Genomic DNA, 25050 nt, shown 5'->3' with positions numbered 1-25050 from the left:
CTTATAAGCTGATTATAGTTTTAGGTACCAGGCTCAGCTGGAATTGTATTTATGTAAGACTAGACGGACAATATTCCTATAGGTCACAGGATCTGGGCAACTGCCCAGTTCTTCTCTGACCATAGTGGGAAAATACTAGAAACGGTGCTGCTCACAACTCTGGAGCCAGACACAACAGGTTCAAATCCCAGCTCTAACATTAGCCTTGTGACAAATTATTCAATTTTTGTGCCTCTGTTTCCTCACCTATAAAATGGAGATAATATCAGTACCTACTTTCTTGGGAAAGTTGTGAGCACTAGTGAGTTAATACATGTAAAGTACCTGGCACAACGTAAGTACTGAGTGTCATCACTGTTACCACTGGAAAGCTAGCAGTTCTTCACCTACAGGTTCTCAAGGGCCTCTGACCAGTGAAACAGCCTAGGAACAAAAGGAACCTATAGCAGTAAAACTGTTAACATGTGCTGCTCTGTTCCTTCCATCAAGACTATGACTCCATTTTTTCACATCTTCTTTCCTTTTATTGAAAAAAATTTTAGAAAATGGCAGTTGATAAAGGGCACAAACAAATCAACAGGGATATACTAGTGGAAAACAGACAAAATAAAACTAAAAATGCCATTGGCTTCTTTAATTGGTTAAGAGCACAAAATGTAACAGGCAGAAAGTCTCTTTTAAACAAATTAAAAAGCTGTGGGTTTTTTTCCCCAATTCTCCCCAAGTCAGATATATACACACCCACAAAAATGGTGTGTGAAGGAAAACTGTCATACACAAGAAGTTGTATTCTGAATTAAGGGAAACAGCTGTTGAAATGGGAATTAACACAGTAAAGTCAGCAACAGGTTAACAGTTTAAAAAACTGAGTCTTCAAATGCTGCATGGCACAAAGCTATACTATATAAAGTACTGCTAGGTATGAAGGAGGAAGTCTGTATGGTTTTTAGCAAAAATGCTTTTCCAGAAAAGCAAATCAAAACAATGCAATCAGCAGACCAAAGAGGCTACAGCTAGATATCAGAGCTACAACTTCTCATATCTGAGCTAGAAAATTCTATTTATACAGAATGGACTAAAATTTCAAGACAAAACTGACATTTTTTACATTTCTTACTTTATCCATATTAAGTTCTGTTTCTTTCTCCCTCACCCCTCAATTCAGCATGATCCAGCCAAAAGATGGCTGCTTTTAGAAGTGGCTATTTTATTTTTCTTTCTGTGGCAAGACTGTCATGAAGCCTGGATATCTCAGGCTCATATGCATCCATGACCAGGGTCCCGCTGTGGTCAAAAAATTTAGCAATGGATTTGGTGAACTCGGCTTCCCGTTGCTGCTTTGTTCTTCCACTGATGAAGGTCAGCTTCAGAGTGTATTTGTCATCGAACCTAAGCAAAGATAACAAATCAAAAACCAAACACAGACATTCAGCCAGTAACAACAGAGCACCAAGTGTTTTTGAAAAATAGGGCTGAGCTGGCTACCAGTGATATAGGGAACATACAACATTATCCTTTCCAGAAAAAAAAAAAAAATTCCAGGGCACCTTCAGGATAGAAGTTCTGGTTCATAGGCGTTGCCATGTCTTCCCTGATTTAATTACTATGTGCCTCCTTTACCTTGTCATAGATTGTTAAACCACACGGACCATCTTCTCTCACTGCTGGGCTTTGCTTCGTTGTTATGCTAGAAGAGTACTCCTAGTAGACACTTTTCTCCAGTCTCACTCATTAGTGAGACTAATTTGTCTGTAACAAACGTTCCCATTTGTTAAGTTCATACTTGGGCATGAACTTTTCTGGGAAAACCTTCCCAAACTGGGTTAGATGTCTTGCCTTTGTCATCCATGCACCGTCAATTAATAGTCAACCCAATTACTCAGTGCCTATCATCTGCTAGGTCTAATGACAGGCTCCTATGCTGTCAGTGAAATTACCTATTGAAATGATAATTACGTATTTTTGTTCTTCACTAGTCTCAGGGATTCTTCTTTTTTTTAAATTTTCACGTATCACTTGTGAAATTTATTTTTTAAATTTTTTGGCTGCACCATGCAGCATGCGAGATCTTCCCTGACCAGGGATCGAACCTGTACCCCCTACATCGGGAACATGGAGTCTTAACCACTGGACCACCAGGGAAGTCCCTGTCTCAGGGATTCTTGAGGGCAAGGATTTTGTCTTATTTTCTATTCTTAGCTTGGAGTTTGTTGGGCAATCAAATTTTTATTGATAAATGAAGAACCCTTGTTTTCACAGATGTTCCCCAATTCCAGGCTGCTCAGTCCTTGTTCCCTGTAATCAATCTAGTTCCAGGTTCTACCAGGTCAGGGATATCTTTTACTACATGAACTCCAGAGATCCCTTAGCTACACCTTAAGGTATCTTGAAGGCTTTTACTATCTCTACTTATTCAAGAGGGTTTATAACATCAACCCCTGGCAGGCTGACATTTCTCCCCGCAACTGCACCTGTTTCTGTCTCCATTTAATTAGGGCATATTCGGTGGACTGTCAGGCTGGTATTATCTTTAGAGGAAGCAGAGGCTTGAGCCTCTGCTTTTTTCTGCATGTTTAAAACAGGAAAAGCACCACCTATTTTTCAGGATCACTGTTATGGTTATAACAGTGCCTATCATTAACCAGTGCTCAAAAAAATCACAGCTCAATAAATTGTTGTCTAGCCAGTTACTTCCAACCTGGATAGCTAGGAGTAAAGGTCCTTGAATATTTTCAACACCTCAAAAATTTTTCTCAAGCTCTGATCAACTGCTGCTAACTGATATCACAGTAATTTTTGAACTTTTGAGCTCAGTTCCATGGCTCTGATGGCAGGACACGATCTAATGCATTTTTAAAAAGTTACTCATTAATTCAACAAATATTTATTCAGGACTAACCATATATGTCAGGCAGTTTTGGATGCTAAGGATATACATCAGTGAACACAACAGACAAATGTGTCTTTTGAGACTTTTATCTTGCTGTGTGAGGGAACAATAAAATAAAAATTATGATATTCTTTTAAATATGGAAAGTCTTCACTAAGCAGATGTTTGAGCAGAGCCTAAAGAGGTAAGAGAACAAGCTATCTGGAAAAAGAATATTCCAGGCAGAGGACACACTAAATGCAAAGGCCCTGAGGTAAGCACGTGCCCAGAATGTCTGAAGAACAGAAAGGAGGCCAATGCAAACAGAATGGAGAGGGACAGGATAAAAGCCACAGGAGATGCGGAGTGTGTGTCCATGGGTGTGGGGCTGCAGAGAATAGATAAGCATGGACTTCTAAGCTATGCTTAGGATTTCAGTCTTTATGTGAGAGGATTTTGCGCTGAGGATTGAGTTGATCTGCCTGATGTTTTAAAAGGATCATTCTGCCCACTGTACTGGAAAGAGACTGTGGGCAGGGAGAGCAGCTGCAGAGGTCCATTAGGACATTATTACAGTAACCTAATTGAGAGATGATGGCTGCAGTGGAGATACTAAGTGGTTAGAATGAATATAATTAGAAGGTAGAGCTGACAGAATTTGCTGACAACCTATTCAAAGGATTGAGATAAAGGAGTCAAAATGATTCCAGAGTTCTGGCCTGAGTCACTAGAAGGATGGAGCTGCCATCTATTTAGATGGGGAAAAGCAGGTTTAGGTAAGGGATAGCAGAGTTAGGTTTTGGATATGTTAATTTTGAGACGCTTATTAGGATATAATGTCAAACAGAAATCTGGGACATAGCTGGAGTTTGGAGAAGGTCTAGGATGAAAATACAGATTTAGAGATCTTCATCATTATAGAAGGTATTTAAAGTCCTGAAAGTCTGGATAAGATTACACATAGTAAGTGAATACAGATAGAGAAGAGCTGCTAGGAACGAGCACTAGTGGCATTTCAAATTCAGAGACGGGATAATGAAGAATCACACAGGACTCTAAGGAACAGAGACTAAGGTAAGAAGAAAATTAGAAGATTACAGTATCCTACAAGCCTACTTTAAAAAACAAATTTAACAGGGAGAGAGTGATCCACTGTTCAAATGCCGCTGACAGGTCAAATACAATGAGGAAAGAGAAGTGAAGATATGCAAATCCAAGAGATGATGGGAGAAGAAAAAAGGGGAGCAGAGAAATGAGAAGACCATGTGAGGAGAATGTGTGAAAAGAAAAACAACTTTTCAGGTGGGAGAAATTACAACATATTTGTATGCCAGGAAGAATAACCAAGCAGAAAGGGAAACATCAAGTAAATGAGAAGGGATAGAATCTAGTGGACAAATAGAGAAGAGGCTTCAGACAGGAACTGAGAAAGAAGGTAGAGTATGATGAGCACTGTGAGTGGATAATGATGGGAGAATTCTGACTGCTGCTATCTTCCCAGAAACAAAAGAAGCTGAGAGTGAAGTGGGGGAGGAGGGCAAGAGGTTTGAGGATAGAGAAGAAGGTATGAAAGATCCTCTAGGACAGTGAGAGAGTAACTGCACTACAGAAATGCCACAGAATCTAAGCTAGGTAAGGAGGAAGTGAGACAATGAAGAGAAGAGGACCAGGGCAAAGGTGGTAGGCTCAATGGATTATGGATGCCACTGGGGCTGAAGAACTGCTGGGACAAGAGAACAAGAAGGAGATAAACTAGAAAAATATAAAGCAATGGTCAAAGAGTGGGATACTTAAAAATGAAGTTATTGAAGGTAATTAGTTATCAGTAATAGCAAGATCTAGGGTATGTCCAGGGAAATAAGTATTTAAGACATGGCAGAAAACAAGATAATCAGAGGAGAGGAAGTAAAACTAAGAGGCCAGAGTACTGGAGTAATCATCTACTTGGATACTGAAATCATCAATCAAGCCTTCTGAAAGGAGTTATGTTAAAGAGAGTGCCAATGAGCCAGGAGCCACCTCTAAGGAAAGAGGAGTGAGCCTGTATTTCACTACAGCAAGAAGGAACAGAGGTGGCATATTTCCTTTCTACAGGCACCAACAATGTGGCAGTTGGTAAAAGTCAGCAGTGAATGTGAAAAAAATCAGAACCCTCATATACTGCTAGAAGAATTGTAAAATGGTGCAGTTGTTTTGGAAAACAGTATGGCAGTTCCTCAAGCAATTAAAAAGAGTTACCATATGATACAGCAATTCCTCTCCTAGGTATATGAGAATTTGTCCACACAAAAACTTGTACATGAATGTTCACAGCAGCATTATTCTTAAAGGCCAAAAGGTGGAAATGACTCAAAGGTTCCTCAACTAATAAACGGATAAACAAAATGTGGTATATCCATGCAATGGAATATTATTTGGCATAAAAAGGAATGAAATATTGATAACATGGCTGAACCTTGAAAACATTATGCTAAGTGAAAGAAGCCAGTTACAAAAGATCACATATTACACGTGATTCCATTCATATGAAATAAACAGAACAGGGAAATGTACAGAGTAGACTAGTGGTTACTTCAGGTTGGGAGAATGAGGGGATAGGGAGATGATTGTTAAAGGGTACAGAGTTTCTTTTGGAGAGGATAAAAATGCTCTGAAGTTGACTGTAGGGGACTTCCCTGATGGAGCACTGGTTAAGAATCCGCCTGCCAATGCAGGGGACACAGGTTCGAGCCCTGGTCCGGGAAGATCCCACGTGCTGCAAAGCAACTAAGCCCGTGTGCCACAGCTACTGAGCCTGCGCTCTGGAGCCTGTGTGCCACAACTACTGAAGCTTATGCGCCTAGAGCCAGTGCTCCGCAATAAGAGAAGCCACCTCAGTGAGAAGCCTGCACACTGCAATGTAGGGTAGCCCCCGCTCTCTGCAACTAGAAAAACCCTGTGCACAGCAACGAAGACCCAACGCAGCCAAAACTTAAATAAATAAATAAATAAAAGTTGACTGTGGTGATGGTTGTAGACATCTTTAAAAACACTAGAAACCACTGAACTACTTTAAATAGGTGAAATATGGTACAGGAACTATATTTCAATAAAGCTGTTTAAAAGATACTTAAGTCAGCATGTAAATAATGAAATCAAGATGTTGCTAGGGTCTAGAATTCTGAAACTCTGCTTTAGGGGCCTGGCACAGGGTGCAGATTTATGACAGCTGAGACCAAAATGGCAGCTATGAGTCCTGCCAGGAGATAAGAACTCAGGTGCAACGTCAGAATGAAGGTCTGCTCCTCCTTACAGATATCTCCACAAGCTGGTAATGAGAGGCTGTTTGGTGTTGATGCTATACTTACCTTCATATATGTGAGTAACTGTACTTAAAATTTGAGAGCCTACTATGTGCTAGGAACTATACCATGTGTTTTTAGGATAGTGACTGAGAGCATGAGTTCAGATGTGGCTAGATTCACTTTTGGGCTCTATAACCCTGGAATAATTCATTAAACCCTTTGGACCTGGGTTCTTATCTTTAAAATGGGTTGTTCTAAGGTTTAAATGAGACGGTGCAGTTGGCACAATACCTAGTATATAGTAAATGCTCAACAGATGCCATCTTTCATAATGCTTGGTATACAGCTGACCCTTGAACACTATGGGGGCAGGGGGAGGGTGTTAGAGGGTGTTAGGGGTGCTGATGCTCTGCGCAGTTGAATATCCATGTGTATGGAACTCATAGTCACTCCTCCATATAGGTGGTTCCTCTGTATCCACAGTTCCGAATCTGCAGATTCAACCAACCATGGGCTGTGCAGTACTTCAGTATTTACTATTGGAAAAAAAAGCCCATGTATAAGTGGACCCACGCAGTTCAAACCCCTGTTGTTCAAGAGTCAACTATATATACCAGTTGGCATCCTCACAAAAACTGTACGAATCATTTTTTACTCTATTAAAGCTCAAATAGTTTACCTGATATACGAAAAGTCACACAGCTAGAAAGAGACAAGCTGGAATTTGAACCCAGTTCTAGATACCTAGAAAGACCTGAGGTGTCAGCTGCACAAAGTTACACCCATTGCTGACTGAATTGTGCTTCTCTGAGTTGCCCAGTGCATTGTTTCAGAGATTCCTGATTGCACAGACTGCAGTCAGGATCACAGAAGACACAGAAGCTAATGGGGTTCTTCAAAGACAACTGACTTCATACCTTTGGCCTTTACAGATACATATATAGTTTATAGTTCTTCTAACTGGCTCAGTTTATTGGCCACAAGGAAAAAGAAAATCATTCTTTATTCTTCCACCAACGTACTTTCTCCCACAATTTATCCTCAGAGCACTTCTGTGATAATGGAATCTCAGAAGTGCAATACAAAGGAAAACCTTCTAGTTCACAATCCTTTCTTCATTTTATATGACTAGCACTATGATCTGCAAAGAGTAGGCATACAATAGTCTGTTGATAATGACTAACACCCAGAGAAAACCCAACAGCAGGATTTAAGAATCTGTGAGGATAGTCATACCTTTTGAGACTGGACGACAGCTGCCAAATATCATCAGGATCCATCCCTGTGGGATCTTTCCTGTGGGCCACGAGAAAGATGCTCTTCTCCTTATATGAGGTATAAATGGTCAGGATCCCCATCATCACAAAATAGGTTCAGATAAAGTTAAGGGGAAAATACACACAAAAGAGAAATAACACAAACTGACAAGCAAGGGCTACAAAAACTTTCATAATGATAGGCCTAAAGAAGACAGTTTTGTCTTGCTGTAAAAACACTGAAAATTTAACTATTTCATTTTCATCCCTATTTTATGCAAGAGAAGCAAGGCTCTCTCTGGTTAGTTCTGCAAAGAACATCTCAAAAAACAAGAAAGGAAAAAGGTACAGGGCATAAATCAGCTCTCATCTTTCTGTTCAAGGACAACATATATAAAGAGATCCTCTATTACCTAGTTTGTCAAGACTTGTGCTTATTTCTCCATACAATACAAAACTAATAATCACAGTGGACTTGACCACACTCAACCAATTTCAAGGGTCATTAAAAGAGGAAAACTGACTTCAAATTAGTTTACTATAAGAGTCTCATGCTCTACCAAATGAGGTAGCTGGGCGACTACCACAATTTAGTTTACGAGAAGGACAACTACTTCCTCCATACATGTAGGCTTATTATTATACTCAGTTTTGTTTTTTTGTTTTTTTTTTTGCGGTACGCGGGCCTCTCACTGTTGTGGCCTCTCCCGTTGCGGAGCACAGGCTCCGGAAGCGCAGGCTCAGCGGCCATGGCTCACGGGCCCAGCCGCTCCGCGGCATGTGGGATCTTCCCGGACCGGGGCACGAACCTGTGTCCCCCGCATCGGCAGGCGGACTCTCAACCACGGCGCCACCAGGGAAGCCCTATACTCAGTTTTTGACAGTATTAACTATCATACTTGAGTACCTGTGTGCCAGAAACTGGCAAAAGAGCTTTGTGTACATGTGTCATTTAAATTTTATATAAGGGACAGGCAGGAAAGTATAGTACAAAGTATGAGCTTTGGAGTAAAGTGGTCCTAGATTTGAACTCTGGCTTTTAACCAATGTAACCTTGACAAATTACTCCTTATCCCAAGGCTTAATACTGTCACCTCTAAAATGGGGATAAAACTGACTTTTTAGAATTGTCATGAGATTTAGTGATGGTATATATATTTTTAGTGTACACCACACAGAAGACATTTATAATGGTACTATTATTACATATAAAAATGACATGATTATAAAAATGGCAAGATCACGTTTTGTTTTAAACAAATATAATCAAACAAACGAAATTCCATCAAGGCCGTTCTCTTGGGAGGCCATATAATTATAATAAGGTTGCTGTCATTGTTCAAAGATCTTTGGAACTCTTTTGAGAACTGTCTCTAGAACCTATGGCATATTCTTTTGAACTGCCTTAATAGTGAAAAAGTTCATACTGGGATGATTTATCTGATACTGTAAGCAGTCAAGGTGTAAATTCTGTGACTATAATCTGAGATCAATTTGGATAATACCACTTTTGGTCAGGACCTGCTTTATTCGATGGCTTTCTAACTGCCTCTGAAGAAAAATCCCCAAAGTGGAATTTTTAGAAATATTTCAGGTGGTTGTAAGATTGTTATGAAAAGTAAACTGCCTACCAAAATGATCTGTTTTCAACAACTAGTACATATCAGTACATAGCAGACATGCAATAGCACGAGGTGGCTATTTAGAATGAGGCAGTCCTATATATACTAATATGGAAAGACATTCAATATATTTTTTAAGTTAAAAAGAAAAGTTCAGTATGTATAGATTGACTTGGGGAGGAGGGAGTGGGGACCACAAGAAAACTATCAACATATTTAACTTTATATTCTAAATATAGTATAAAATCTCTCATTTGATCTTTACAATAATTCTGAGTGTGTATTACTCATATTTATAAGTTAGCAGCATTCAAACAGTCTCCAAAAAGTAATTATCACAATAACAACTTGAAATTTCAAACCCAGGTTCTCTAGCTGTTACACAAGCCACACCTATACCTCATGCTCAGTAACTCCCAGTCTAGCCCCTCAGCTTCAAGGAAACCTGACACAGATCTGAACCTCCAAAATCTGATCCTTTCCTAAAACAGGTATACCTTGGAGACGTTGCGGGTTTGGTTCCAGACCACCACAATAAAGGAGTGTCAAAATAAACTGAATCACACAAATTTTGTTTCCCAGGGCATATGAAAGTTATGTTTACATATACTGTAGTCTATTAAGTGTGTAGTAGCATTATGTCTAAAAAAACCAATGTACACACCTTAATTAAAAAAGACTTTATTGCTAAAAAATGCTAACCATCATCTGAGCCTTCAGCGAGTAGTAATCTTCTTGCTGGTGGAGGGTCTTGCCTCAATGTTCAGATGGCTACTGACTGAGCAGGGTGGTGGTTGCTGAGCGCTGGGGTGGCCATGGCAGTTTCTTAAAATAAGACAATGAAGTCTGCTGCATTCATTGACTCTGCCTCTCATGAACGACTTCTCTGTAGCATGCAGTGCTATTTCATAGCACTTCACCCACAGAACTTCTTTCAAAATTAGAATCAATCTTCTCTCAAACCCTGCTGCTTTATCAACTAAGTTAATGTAATATTCTGAATCTTTTGTTGTCATTTCAGAAATCTTCACATCTTCACCAGAAGTAGATTCCAGCTCAAGAAACTACTTTTTTTACTCATCCACAAGAAGCAACTCCTCATCTGTCAAAGTTTGATCATGAGATTGCAGCAATTCAGTCACACCTTCAGGCTCCAGTTCCAATTCCAGTTCTCTTGCTGTTTCCACATCTGCAGTGTCTTCCTCCACTGAGGTAATGAACCCCTCAAAGTCATCCATGAGGGATGGAATCAACTTCTTCCAAACTCCTGTTAACGTTTGATATTTTGTCTGCTTCCCATAAGTCACAAGTGTTCTTAATGGCATCTAGAATTGTGAATCCTTTCCAGAAGGTTTCAATTTACTTTGCCCAGATCCATCAGAGGAAATCAATATTTATGGCACTACAGCATTACAAAATGTATTTCTTAAATAATAAAACCTGAAGTTGAAATTACTCCTTGATCCATGGGCTGCAAAATGGATGTTGTGTAGCAGGCATGAAAACAACATTAATCTTGGTGTACATGTCCATCAGAGCTCTTGGATGACCAAGTGCATTGTCAATGAGTAGTAATATCTTGAAAGGAATCTTTTTTTCTGAGTAGTAGATCTCAGCAGTGGACTTAAAATATTCAGTAAACTATGTTGTAAGCAGATGTGCTGTCATCCAGGTGTGCTGTCGCCCAGACTTTGTTGTTCCATTTATAGAGCACAGGCAGAGAAGATACAACATAATTCTTAAGGGCCCTAGGATTTTCAGAATAGTAAATGAGCAAGAACTTCAATTTAAAGTCACCAGCTGCATTAACCTCTAACAAGTGAGTCAGCCTGTCCTTTGAAGCTTCTCTCTAGCTATGAAAGTCCTAGATGGCACTTTCTTTCAATATAAGGCTGTTTTACCTACATTGAAGAAAATCTGTTGTTTAGTATATATACGCACCTTCATTAATTATCTTAGTTAGATCTTCTGGATAACTTGCTGCAGCTTCTACATCAGCACTTGTTGTTTCACCTTGTACTTTTATGTTATGGAGATGGCTTCTTCCCTTAAACCTCATGAGCCACCCCATGTTAGCTTCAAACTTTTCTTCTGCAGCTTCCTCACCTCTCAGCCTTCTTGGTATTGAAGAGAGTTAGCACCTTATTCTGGATTAGACTTTGGCTTAAGGGAATCTTGTAGCTGGCTTGATCTTCTATTCAGACCACTAAAACTTTCTCCATATCAGGATTAAGGCTGTTTCATTTTCTTATCATTCATGTGTTCACTGGAGTAGCACTTTCAATTTCCTTCAAGAACTTTTGCTTTGCATTCACAACTTGGGTAACCGGCACAAGAGTCCTACCTTTTGGCCTATATCAGCTTTCAACACACCTTCCTCACTAAGCTTAATCATTTCTAAGCTTTTGATTTAAAGTGAGAGACATGTAACTCTTCCTTTCACTTAAACCCTTAGAAGCCACTGAAGGGTTATTAACTGGCCTAATTTCAATACTGCTGTGACTCAGGGAATAGGGAAGGCCCAGAGGAGGGAGAGATGGAGAGATGACTGGTCTGGAGCAGTCAGAACACACACAACATTTATCCATTAAATTGTTAGTTGTCTTACATGGGTGTGGTTTGTGGTGCCGCAAAAAACAATTACAATAGTAAAATCAATGATCACTGATTACAGATCACCATAACAGATATAATGATCATGGAAAAGTTTGACACATTGTGAGCATTACCAAAATGTGACAGAGATACAAAGTGAGCAAATGCTGTTGGAAAAATGGCGCCAACAGACTTCCTCAACACACAGGGTTGCCACAAACCTTCAATTTGTAAAAAAAAATAATGCGCTATCTATGAAGCACAATAAAGCAAAGTGCAATAAAGTGAGGTATACCTATACCCTGGCATGAGTGGCTTGAAGCAACCTGGTCTAATGGGTTAAGTTCTAGGCTAGAAATGAGACGAGCTGGGTCTCACTATTCCTATGTGTTTTCCTATTAGGTGCTCACACTTGGATTATAACCTCTACATTAATAACTAAACAGAATTAAAGATAAAATAACTGTATTGAATCTAAAATATCAATGATAATTATGACATAAATTTACAGATGCTCACATTTCATAATGTTAAATCGTAACATGAGCAGGCCCCAAGATGAAAGTTTGTTTTTTTGTAAGGAGCAGAGAAGAGTACCAGTAGAGATTTTAAAAAACTGTCAGTAGAAAACAAACCTGAGCGTAAAGGATATGATATAACGCACAAAGCCAAAACAGGTTTGGACTCTGGAAAGGGGTGCATATAATCCCAAATCAAAGCCACGATGGCGAAGAAACAGGAGATGGTACAGATGGTGAGGCGACCGTCAATTAGACCAAAATTCTCCACATACTTGTACTTTTCCAGAAGTACCTAGTGAGAAGAAGAAGGAAGCAAGCTAATAGGAATACCTCCCTCTTTGTATCTGCTTTTATTCTTAATTTCCATGATGAAAGTTATGTTAATCATATAAATGATCAAGTTGTTATCTCCAATCAGAATTTTGCCACTCTGAGCAAAAAAAATATTCAACCTGTTTACAAAGATCCCAGAGAAAAAGTTCATCAACTTCTCATACATTTTTCTTTTTAAAATCCTCATCTCCCTAGAATGAAGCTAAACTTTTCTTTTCCCTTTTTTTTTTTTTGCGGTACGCGGGCCTCTCACTGTTGTGGCCTCTCCCATTATGGAGCACAGGCTCTGGACGCCCAGGCTCAGTGGCCACGGCTCACAGGCCCAGCCGCTCCACGGCACGTGGGATCCTCCCAGACCGGGGCACGAACCCACATCCCCTGCATTGGCAGGCGGACTCTCAACCACTGCGCCACCAGGGAAGCCCTCTTTTCCCTTTTAAAATACAGAGATGACCCATCATGGCTGAATGCCCTATATTCCCTCAACCCTCTTGCCTCTAGGATAATTAACCTCAAAAATGATAGATTACCAGCTTTCTGGAATTCAAAAATTAGAGATTCTGAAGAGAAATTTGAGGAACTAACAATTATATTTTAACACCTGTTCCCCTATATACACTGTAAGGATTTTAGAAAATGCTTTCTGGCTCAATTCCTAACACTGAAAACTAAAGTCATTCTAAGTCATAGAAGGAAAAAACCCTGCAAGAGATGTGCCATCAGCTGTATACATAGTAACAGACTCCCCGCTCCCCACCCCCAAAGAAAGTACCTTTTTGGCAGAATCATCCAAAGAATTTTTCACAGCTGATCCATCCCATTTGTCAATTTTTACAGGCTTATCATCAATCTTCCACTGTAAATCAAACAGATAAGTTGTGCGTTAAGAGATATGGCATCTTACTAAAAGTAAAATGAACTACTTCCTTAAGAGCATTCTCAAGTATATATAACATTTATTCTCTCTTCTGATGTTGGACAGCTAAAAGACAAAACACTTGAAAATGAAGTTGAAGGAGACTAGGTCACTAGAATCTGGTGGTACTCGTATGATGTTGCCAGTCTGCATGCTAGAAAGTCAAATGTACAAGGCCAAAACCAGAACACTTACATAGGCTGCAGAGACTATAGTGTGAACTCAAATATCCCATCCCCATTTTACAAAAATGTGGGAATAGAAAGGAATTGCACTTGTTCATCCTTTCATTCTGTGACTACAAAATCCAGACAATATACATCCATGAACTTTCGGATGCTAACAAAATGACAAAGGTCTCCTTTAATACATTTTTGTCTGCTAACAACTTTTATATTTTATCAGCATGTCTTAACTGTAGGAAAACAGCAAATCCAGTGTAGTCTGTTGGAAAGAACATTTTGAACTAAGTCCTATCACCAGTTAGGTACATGACTTTGTTCTGACTGAGAACAAGTTCAGAGATGCTGCATACAAGAAATAAAGATGGAACAAACATCGTAAAACGTGAGAAGATTTTAAAGGAGTGTAGAAATATAATTCATCAAACTTAATTTTGTGATTCTATATACTATTACACAAAAAAGAAAAACTATTCTGTGAAGTTTGTTGGGGGAAAAAACATGAACTAAAACAGTCATACCTCAAGTGATTAAAACTCAATCAAGGCTTTCCCCTTTACGTCTCAAAAAAACAAGAATTTTCTTTGAGAAAATTACTAGTGGAAGCATGTTGTAATGATGATTCTCATAGCCTGCCAGCCTACAAATCAAACATGACACTTAATTTAAAAAACACAAATTGAACCAAGAAGAAATTCACAGGCTATCTAGCTAAATAGCTCGCTTACACTTAGTTTAGTAAATCCCATTTTGACAATAGCAAGCAAAAGAAAGAACTTGTATAGCCAGAATCCATAACAGAATTTGAATTATTTGTGAATCAAAGTCATTAAAAATTTTTTGGCTCATTCCAAAAAAAAAAAAAAAAAATGTTCTCAGAGAAACCCAGCCACCCATCACTACCTGCAGTGCATCACAGAAAAGAAACTTGCTTCTACAATTCAGAGGATAACTTCTTGGCAATATTGGGGGATAAAACAGAGAAGAAGCCATTACAACATGTGCTAAAATAGTCTCAGCTCTAACTCCACCGGTACCTAGAAGGATCTTCAGTAAGTGGTACAGGAACATTTCCAGTGAATTACATAAACAAGAAAGTTTATAATTGATTTCTGAAGAGATAGGAGCATCATCCATTCTGTGTAAATGAAAAACCTTAGCCTATATCAAAGCAAATAGCATCTCTGCTGTAGTACAGAGATACATCTGGAAAAAAAGGCAGGAAAATGGACATTTTCCATCATTCTCAAAAACTGCCCATCAACTAAAATGTACGATCCTGGTCATGTACTCTCTATTGCTATTCAGGACTACCTTCTTTTCCTCACTCTTCTCTTCTTCAACCCTAAGTGCAAATTACCTTCCTTTTGTAAGGATGTGGTAACTCTGCACACAATTCCTCTTCCCTGCATTCCCTCCTGTGTATTATAGATATGTGTATATTGAGCACAATCACAAGTATTGACTTACTTAGTTATTATTTGCACCAACATCATACATATATACACGTGGTTTAAAGAGTTCTGTAAGTTATAAAAAAAAAAATAGCAGTCCTGCTTCCCCTCCCCTTAAGACTCTTTCTATTGTCATTTTCCACTCTCCAGAGACAGGCACTAATTTCAACTCCTTTGGCTGATTTTTTGGGTATCCACATCTCTGGGGGAAAAAAAAAGTTTATATTATTATTTTCAGTTCTTAGCATTAAATCTATTGACTTTTCACCATGAAAGATGAGATTTAACCACTTCATCCCCTGCCACTTTCTCATTTATTTTTCCTGCTCCTCCCTCACCATCTTTTTAATATAGTTATAGTAGATCAATATTGATTTGGTCTTATACCTTAGTTTTTGCTAGACCATTATTTGGAGGTTACAATATGACCATAAATGCTAGTCACAGATGAGTCATGTATATTAGGATTACTTTTTCTTTCCTGCATAGCTTTTTGCTTTTCTTGGAGCTACTATTGTTTTTGTTGCTGTTTTTAACCCTACAAGGTATTTCTCACCAATATATTCTCAAATTCTCCCTCAATTGTTTAACTCTCCTTTCAATATTTGCAATCATATTCAGCATTCTGTGAATTTCATCTTCCTGGAGAAGTCTCTCTTGGAGCCTTCTGGACTGCTTCAATCTAGGTGGATTTCTTTCCAGTCCTGCTGTATTAACTGTCATCCTGGAATCTCCCTTTACTATGACCCGGGGAGTTCCCTTAACCTTCTCTTGGGCTAATTCCCCTTTTCTTAGATACCATGCCTTACTCTTTTCTTGGTTTACTATTCCAGCCCCTGTCCATCATCTCCACCCTCCTCCCACCACTCAAATTTGTAAATTGAAATCCTAAACCACAATGTGACAGTATTAGGAGGTGGTGCCTCTGGGAAGTAATTAGGTCATGAGGGTAGAGCCTTCGTGAAAGGGATTAGTGCCCTGATAAAAAGACATGAGAGAACCTGCTTTTACTCTGTTTTAACCATATGAGGATACAAGAAAGTTGTCTGTAACCAGTTAAGAGGGCTGTCACTAGACCCAACCATTCTGGCACCCTGATCTCAGACCTCCCATCCTCCAAAACTGTGAGAAATGAAGTTTGGTCGTTTAAGCTATCTAGTCTATGGTATTTTTGTGAGAGCAGCCCAAACTGACTAGCATCCTCCTTTTACAGATAACACTAAGGGTTTAAGAAATTTGCCCAAGGTGAAAGCTAGGAAGTGGTAAAGCTGGGACTCAATCAAGTTTTCATAATTTCAAAACCTGTGCTCTTTCATTATTCTACACTGCTTCCCACAAAATATAAGGAAAGGAATTATTAGCCATAAAAACAAAAGGACACAGACTGCTGAAGTGACAGCCATACAAAGTATCTTGATTCTTATCTAATAAGTTATAGTTAATAACAAAAAAAAATCTTAAAAAGATTTTAATCTTGAATATGCCAACAAAACCTGCAGGATACAAAATATTTGGAATTTTCCATTTTCCTCCAGTTAAAACCAACTGCTATTTGACTGAAAATACAGTTCAAAAAGTCCTATCTTAAAGAAAGTACTTCCCTGCCACTATCAACATAAAACACTTTATCAAACCAGCACACTGATTGATGCCAGACCTGGATGACGAACTATACACAAAAATTATGCATTTGATGGCTTTGATAGAACATTACAAAGACTCACTTCAGTTATTCTCCACTGCAAATCTGAATAATAAAAAGATTTTAATAGCAGTGAAAACAGAAGTAAAGTTATGCAGTGATAAAGACCTCCGTGGATTGCTTCATAAAGTTCCTTAGCTTGACAACTGGGCAGTAAGACTCAAAGGATTCCTCAATTCACACTGAAGAGATGAAGGATACCAGAAGTGAGCTGTGCCAATGGAAGGACCCTGCTCTGATTTTAAAAGAACTGAGCATGGCTCTAAGAAAAATTAATAAACCTTTTTTCTCTCTTCTTTGGTCTCTCTCAGTTTACAAAGTGGATGTAGGCTGCAAAGGGGGAAGGTAGTAGGAGATGAGGCACATGACGGAGGGAGCATATCCTAGATGGCCTTATTTACTAGGCTAGGGGACTTGGGACCTTATTCTGAAACAAGCAGTGGAGAATATTTTAAGCAGGTGAACAACACAATCAAACTTATGTTTTTTAAAAAAGTCATTTTTAGTGGCAACCTAGCAGATGGTCTGGAGGGGAGTAACAATGGAGATAAACACATCAGATGGGGCCTGATTTAGATGCAGGGCCTGAATCAGAGCAGCAGTAAGGGGATGAAAGGGGATTATTTATGAGGTAGAATTGGCAGGACTTAACATCAGACTAGTTACAAGAAACATCAAAAAGAGAAGATAGAGATGACCATTCTACTAGAATCCGGGCTTAGATAACTCTCTGAGCTGTCATACTGTTTTCCAAGAGAAGAAACAGAGGAGGAAAAAGAAGAAATACCCATTTGTATATGATGAGTTTGAGATGTTTAAGCTCTACAGTTACACTGATTTCAGAATTTTCTAAACCAAAATAAGATTATGAAAACTGATGGCAGACTCAGAAGTTGAGATACTATTTGAGTTGGAAATACATACCCCTACCTCCCATATGCACACATTTGGCAAAAGATCAGAAAGCAGTAAGTTCAAAATAAGGAAAAAATGTTCAATTTGGGGAGCAAACGATGTCTGTCTTGAGAATGCTTACTGTCATCTAATTTAGATTCCAATTAAGAAATACCAGGATATCTCAAAGAGAGATATTATAGCTCCTGGCAACATACTTAATCTTCAATTTCCATCTATTTTTTATAAAAATGGGCAAGAAATATTGCAAAGAAAATTACTTGCTTAATAGTGGCTTATTATTGGCTGCAGTTATCACTAGAGTTAAGTTGGAAGTTAGAAATGACCACACGATAATTATGAGCATGAGTATCAGTGGCAACACCAGAGTAACTGGAGGTAAGTAGACTGGATCTGGCTACTTAAGTCTAACATACCTAACAGATATCAAAGTGGAGATGGCAAGCATTTAGACATATAAATCTGGGCTCAGAGGAGAGGTCTAGGTTGTAAATATAAATGTGGAAGTCATCAACTTAAAGATGGAATCTAAGCCATGACACTGTTTATCTCCTTGGGATGAGTGTACATCGAGAGGGCCAGGGGCTTGCTGATATTTACAAGTCAGAAGAAAAAATAACAACAATAAAGACAGATAAGTGGAGAAAGAGGAAAACCAGGGCAAGTGGTGTTCTAGAGGCCACATAAAGATAATATTTCAAGAAAGAAGTGATCGATGAGTCAAATACTTAAGGCCAGGTAATAAGAAAAACCACTACGATTTGACAAGACGGAGGTCAGAACAGAGAGATGGTGCAGGCAACAGCTAAAGAAGGGACTTGAGCTGATAGAGGTTGTTAAAATCTTTGATACCACTGTGTATATAGTGGTAAATAGTTAAAAAAATAATAGTTTGAAGCTTTAAAGGTTACTCCATAAACCCTGTAAAAATAAAAAGAATGTTTTAAAAATTGACATCTAATTCACCTATAAAACTCACCATTTAAAAACGTACAATTCTGGCCTTCCCTGGTGGCACAGTGGTTAAGAATCTGCCTGCCAATGCAGGGGACATGGGTTCGAGCCCTGGTCCGGGAAGATCCCACATGCCACGGAGCAGCTAAGCCCGTGCACCACAACTACTGAAGCCCACGCGCCTAGAGCCCGTGTTCTGCAACAGGAGAAGCCACCACAATGAGAAGCCTGCACACTGCAACAGAGTAGCTCCCGCCCACCACAACTACAGAAAGCCCACGCAGCAACGAAGACCCAACGCAGCCCAAAATAAATAAATAAAATTTAAAAATAAATTAAAATGTACAATTCAGTGGTTTTTATTATACTCACAAGGTTGTGCAATCATCACCATCTAATTCCAGAACATTTTCATCACCCCCAGAAGAGACCCTATTCCCATAAGCAGTCACTCCAATTACTACCACCCCACCCCCAGCCTTGGCAACCACTAATCTACTTTCTGTTTGCATGGATCTGCCTATTCTGGACATTTCATATCTATGGAATCATATAATATGTGGCCTTTTGTGACTGCCTTTTCTCACTTAGTATAACATCGTCAAGGTTCATCCATGTTGTAACATGTGTCAGTATTTCATTCCTTTTTATGGCCAAATAATGTTCTACTGCATGGATATACCACACTTTTATGGGTTGCTTCCACCCTTTGGCTTTTGTGAATAATGCTGCTGTGATCATGTGTACAAGTTTTTGTGTAGACACACATTTTCAATTCTCTTGAGTTTATAACTAGGAGTGGGATCTGCTGAGTCATATGGTAACTCTTCTTAACTTTCATCATTTTACATTCCATCAGAAATGTAGGAGGGTTCCAATATCTCCACATCTTCACCAATAATGGTTATTTTTCTTATTTTATTATAGCCATACGACTGGTATCTCATTGTGGTTTTGATTTGCATTCTCTAATAACTAATGGTGTTGAGCATCTTTTCATGTGCTTGCTGGCCATCTGCATATCTTCTATGGAGAAATATCTATTCACGTGTTTTATCCTTTTTTTTGCTTTTTTTAAAATCAATGTTGGGGAAGCAATAACAGGTTCTTTTTTGTTGCGGTGTGTGGGCTTCTAATGGTGGTGGCTTCTCTTGTTGTGGAGCACAGGCTCTAGTAGTGCAGGCTTCAGTAGTTGTGGTACATGGGCTCAGTAGTCGTGGCTCGTGGGCTGTAGAGCGCAGGCTTGGTAGTTGTGACGCATGGGCCTAGTTGCTCTGTGTCATGTGGGATTTTCCCGGAGGGATCGAACCCATGTCCCCTGCATTGGCAGGCAGACTCTTAAACACGGCGCCACCAGGGAACTCCAACATCCTTTATTCTTTTAAAAACTGGTTTGTCTTTTTATTATCGAGTTGTAAGGTTCTTTATATAGTTTAGATACTAGACCCTTACCAGATATATGATTTGCAAACATTTTCTCTCATGCTGTGGACTGTCTTTCCACTTTCTTGATAATGTCCTTTGACACAAAAAGGTTTTTAATTTTGATGAAGTCAAAAATAATGAGTTTTGAGATGCTTTTAAAGTTTAGTTTGCAAAACAGTGTTAAAAGCCTGCATCTTGTTTCTTTAAACACAAACACACACATCACAGTACTGCCATAAAACTGTTCACCCTCTTTGTCAGAGCTGGGTTAGGGTACAGGCATACTACCCTGTTCGAGTCTGGCAAGCTAAGATCCCATCGAAGAGAGCAAAAGAGTATATAAGACCTGTCTAAGGACACACGTTGGTGGGTGACAAAGCCAAGGCTTCAGCCTAGGTCTTCCAACTTCAAAACAGATGCTCTCTCCACTACTACATTAGCTAGCACATGGTCTGCTCCAGTATGAGAGGCAATGTACTAAGTAAGGTAAGAGTACTGGATTAAGAGCTGGGAAGCCAGGTTCTGGAATTGTAACTAACTCGCTGTGTGCTCTTGGACAAGTTGCTTCATCTTCCCCTCTCCATGTGTCCATGTCTATAAAATGAGGAGGCTGAACACATGAACTTCAAGGCCTCTTCATTATAAACATTTTCGAGAAATCACTATTGATTAAGCAGAATAGTTAAAAACCAAACAAGAAAAAAACCCCTTAGTTCTTAACCTGTTAAACTGTAGAGGAAATAAATAAATAAACAGCTATGTGTGAAAACATGCAGCTGTCCAGGCCCCACCCCCAGAGAATCTGATTCAGGTCTGGGATGAGGTCCAGAAATCTCTATTTTTTACTAAAACCCCAAGAAAGTCTGATGTAGACAGTCTTCGTATGTTATAAAAAATATTATCTAAGGAAGCTGAAATCCAGGGTAACAAGCTAGTTAGTGGCAGCTATACATGTTTTGCTGAGTGCTTACTATGTGCCAGGAACCACTTTTTAAGGTAAATACTATTATTATCCCCAATTTACAGATGAGGAAACTGAGATACAAAGAGATTTATTAACTTGCCCAAGAACATATATCTGTTAAGTGGCAGAGCAAGGATTCAAAGCCAGCCAGCCAGCCTGGTTCCAGAACCTACGTTCTCAGCTACTAAGGTATAAAAGGGGTACTTTAAGATCAGGTTGACAGTTCAGCCAGGAGACAGAAATCCACGTATGAAGTTAAAAGGGCCTGGATATAACTTCTAGAAGGCATGGTTTAATACCACATGTCAATTTTAATAGCCAGAACAATTTTAATAGCCAAAAAAAATCCAGCCAGGAGACAGAAATCCAACTATGAGGTTAAAAGAATTTGGATATAGTTCTGGAAAGCATGTTTTAATGCCACATGTCTATTTTAATAGCCAAAACAAATTAAGCAAACAATTTTTATAGCCTGCTACATAGAACAAAATGCTTTGATGTATTTTGGGAAAAATAACTTACTGCAATGATCTAAGTTATTCTGTGATGGAAGCTGGAAGGTTATATTTGCATACCTATCTTTAAGATCAGGAAACTAAAATTGCTTTGTTCTCAAAGTCAGTTTCATAGAAGCAGAAACTCACATCTGCTTAGGGAAAACTACAAGCACATTTGCATCTCTTTATTACATTTCTTCATGGCAAGTAAAACCAAAGCTGCAAGAAATAAAATAAAAACCCTCCAAAAAAATCAAGACAAATCAAATTAAAGAAACTGTAAGGTAACAGCCTCTCATTCCCACAGAGCAAAAGCTTCTCTATTCATTCAGCTCCTGCTCCACTGAGAGTAACATCTTTTCCCCATTTTCTCTTCCACAGTACCCTCAGTTTTCAAATAGAGGCATCATCCTCTAAGGCAGTTTCTGAAGACTGGGGTGGCAGATCTGAAGTTTTTTCTCTGCTAAATTCAATGCTCCAAGTATTTATTCTGTGTTGATCACTATAGAGAACGTCTCATGGGAAACTGGACAAATTGGTAGAACAATATAAAACAGTATGTCATATTAAGTGACAGCTGAATTCCCATGTGCAATAAAGCCAGAGACTTCAGAGGAAAAACACCTCAATGTAAGGCTGAAATGAAGTTCTCCAAGAAAAAGCACCTAAACAGCTCCTGACTTATTTTCTCTCTCCTCGGCCCCTCACTTCTTAGTTAATTCTGCCAAGTGCTCCTTTCTGAGGCCTTTTATCTATCTCTGCTACTCAAGTTAGGGTTCTCCTCACCTTATCATTCTATTTTTATAGCCCTGTACAAAGAACATTTACCAATATTATGACTTAATATTTACAACAAGCCTACCATATGTATGGGCATCCACAATGTACACATAAGGACATTTAAGTTCAGTGATATCAAACTTATCCAAGACCATGTAGTTTTTAACATGCTGCACTAGAACTCAAACTTGTCTTTCTTTTTATATTAAACCCCATATACTAGTATGGTATGAGAAGACTTATTAGAAGACTTCTAATTTCTACCACTCCGAACTATTTGAATAACTTTTCTAAAACCACTTTATATATTAGGCTCAAAAACCTTCAACAGGCTTCCTTCCTACTTCTACTTCAAGCAATCCATGCCCTTCTTCATCTGATTCTACCTATTTGTCATTACAGGTCTCTTAGAGCAGCAGTGCCCAACCTTTTTGGCACCAGGGACCAGTTTTGTGGAAGACAATTCTTCCACAGACTGGGGTGGGTGGACGGGGATGGTTCAGGCCGTAATGCGAGCGATGGGGAGTGACAGATGAAGCCTTGCTCGCTGGCACCCCATTCACCTCCTGCTGTGCGGCCTGGTTCCTAACAGGAACTGGGGGTTGGGGACCCCTGTCTTAGAGAACAGTCAGTCAACAGTACCTGAGAAACATCAGGCACCGTGTACCTTTGTTCAAGGACATTCTTAACTGGTAGGCTGTCTGTCTCTGTCTCTCTCTCAAAATAAGGTCCCAGTTCCACTCTCAAACATGAGGTCTTTCCCTAGGGCTCTCATCCCCTTATCAATTAGATCTCAGGAATCATTCTCTCACTTTAACTTCTCTAAAAAGTACACATGTGAATACCAAATAGTTTTATGTTTAATATTTTGGGTACCCCATGTCCTATACTCAGCTATACTGAGTACTTTCTGGCAGTAGGATTCTGGATTCTTTTCCTCTGCCATTACACCTCTGTATTAGATACTATAGGTTACAGAGATCATTAACGTATATCATCTCATTTGATTCTCCCCAAAACCCTAATATTTCAGGTGAAGAAAGGAAAGCTTGGTGAGGTTAAATGACTTGCCAATCTTCATACAGTTTGAAACTAGCAGATCTATGTCAAAGCCCAAATCTTATGACCCCCAAACGCAGGTTCTTCCAAAACGCACTGATGCCATACACTTTTCAGTAATCACTGCCTTAGCAGACTGTCCATGCTTAATGTTTGCTGGTGATGATCCAAGTGGAGCAAAGAGCAAGAACACTCAATGGGACAGAATAAACATAGGCCATGAGGTGTTCACCCAGCAGGAAGGCAGGATCTGTGTATGAAAATGACCATCAATTCTCAACACTTTCACACACCTTGGAGCGATTTACCATCCCAACTCCCAGAACATGTTCCTATCTCTTAAGAAGGGTTAAGAGTGTGAGAACCATGTAATTCAAAACCAATGACACCCAAAAAGAGAAGCAAAAAGATCTGGATCCAAGCCCCTCAATATGATCATGTATTCATTTCTTAAGCACCTACCATGTGTTAAGCACAGAGAAGTCTGAAAGCTGTTTTCAATTAAAGTAAACAATCCTGACTATTTACTATGTTAAAGACCCCATGCTTAACATTTCTCATCAAACTGGCTTAGGGCCCTACAATGAGAGAACTGGAAGGAACCTTAGGGTACATTAAGGCTAAGTCCCTCATTTTACAGATGAGGAAACAAAACACAGGGAGAACAAGCACATTTCAAGGTCACACAGCTAATTAGAGGCAGAACCAGTACTAGGACCCAGACCTACACGCAACTGTTTCTCTCGAGATGCTATGCAAAGGGCAAGAAGGGCCAACCCAGGAAAAGAATCTGCCTTTTTTTCTTTTCTTTTAAACCCTTGTTGTTAGGACCACATTAACAGAAACAAACAAAAAACAAAACAAAAAACCACAACTGGATGGGTAGAGGGGAAGAAGAGGTAAGCCTGAGCAGGTAACAAGCTCATGAATACGATTCACCTAGGGCACTTGGCGTGGAGGGGGAAGGGAAGGAAGGGGGAGGGTGAAGGAGAGAGGAAAAAAGATAAATCTTAAAGGTTTCCTGTCAGCGCGTAGGGGAAGTCAATACTCGAAGCTCAGTATTCGGCGTATCGAGGTAAAACGCCTAGAAACTTCAGTAAGCAAAAGGCCCAAAGCACTCTGGAATATGTAGCAGCACGCAAGTGTGGCGGTCGTGATGGGGAGACTGGAGGCTACTGACTTCGAACAGCGGCTTTCATTCAGTCAGGATTCACAATTCCCTGTCGGTGAAATGGGCACATTCAACAGTGACCCCCAGCACCACCAAGGAAAAAGCGATGGCTGCACTGAAATGTGAGAATAATCGAATATTCCTAAGAAGCTGTAGTGGCCGGCATTAAGGACCGATCACTTCTGAGAAGTAATGAAGTCCTAAAGAGGAGAGAGCCCGGGTTTGAGGTGTGTAGGGAGCTGGCTATAAGCGCCCGCAGGGTTCCCACTGTGGGCCCGACGAGCACTCCCCCTGGGAAGCCGCAGAAGGGGGGGCGAGGATGGGAAAGGGGGCTCGCCGCCTCCCGGGCGTCCCCAGGCCTCGCCTGCCCCCAAGAACCGACTTCTCACCTTGTCCAGCAAGCCGCTGCGGCTACTGCCTGTCCCACAGCTGGAACCACTTCCAGCCCCACTACTGCCTCCGCCACCACCAGTTCTCCCTCCCTGTGCAGCCGCCGCCGCCATCTTGCTTGCTTCTGCGTCTCCCTCCCCTCCTACTTGTCCGAAGCCGAT

General features: G+C 39.7%; 1 protein-coding gene across 1 annotated transcript; it reads right to left on the bottom strand.

Moving 5' to 3' along the window:
* Positions 1 to 607: 607 nt before the first annotated feature.
* On the bottom strand, positions 608 to 25039 carry SPCS2 (signal peptidase complex subunit 2). The gene is made up of 5 exons (XM_060303706.1): positions 24889 to 25039; positions 13253 to 13336; positions 12280 to 12439; positions 7390 to 7525; positions 608 to 1389 (listed from the first exon to the last, which is right to left on the bottom strand). Exons 1-5 carry the CDS (start codon positions 25000 to 25002, stop codon positions 1203 to 1205), a joined length of 681 nt encoding a protein of 226 aa, XP_060159689.1. The 5' UTR covers positions 25003 to 25039; the 3' UTR covers positions 608 to 1202.
* Positions 25040 to 25050: the final 11 nt, after the last annotated feature.

The sequence above is a fragment of the Globicephala melas genome, chromosome 8 (assembly GCF_963455315.2).
Source record: "Globicephala melas chromosome 8, mGloMel1.2, whole genome shotgun sequence".
Classification (NCBI taxonomy): domain Eukaryota; kingdom Metazoa; phylum Chordata; class Mammalia; order Artiodactyla; family Delphinidae; genus Globicephala; species Globicephala melas.
This window is presented reverse-complemented; position numbering and strand designations above follow the sequence as displayed.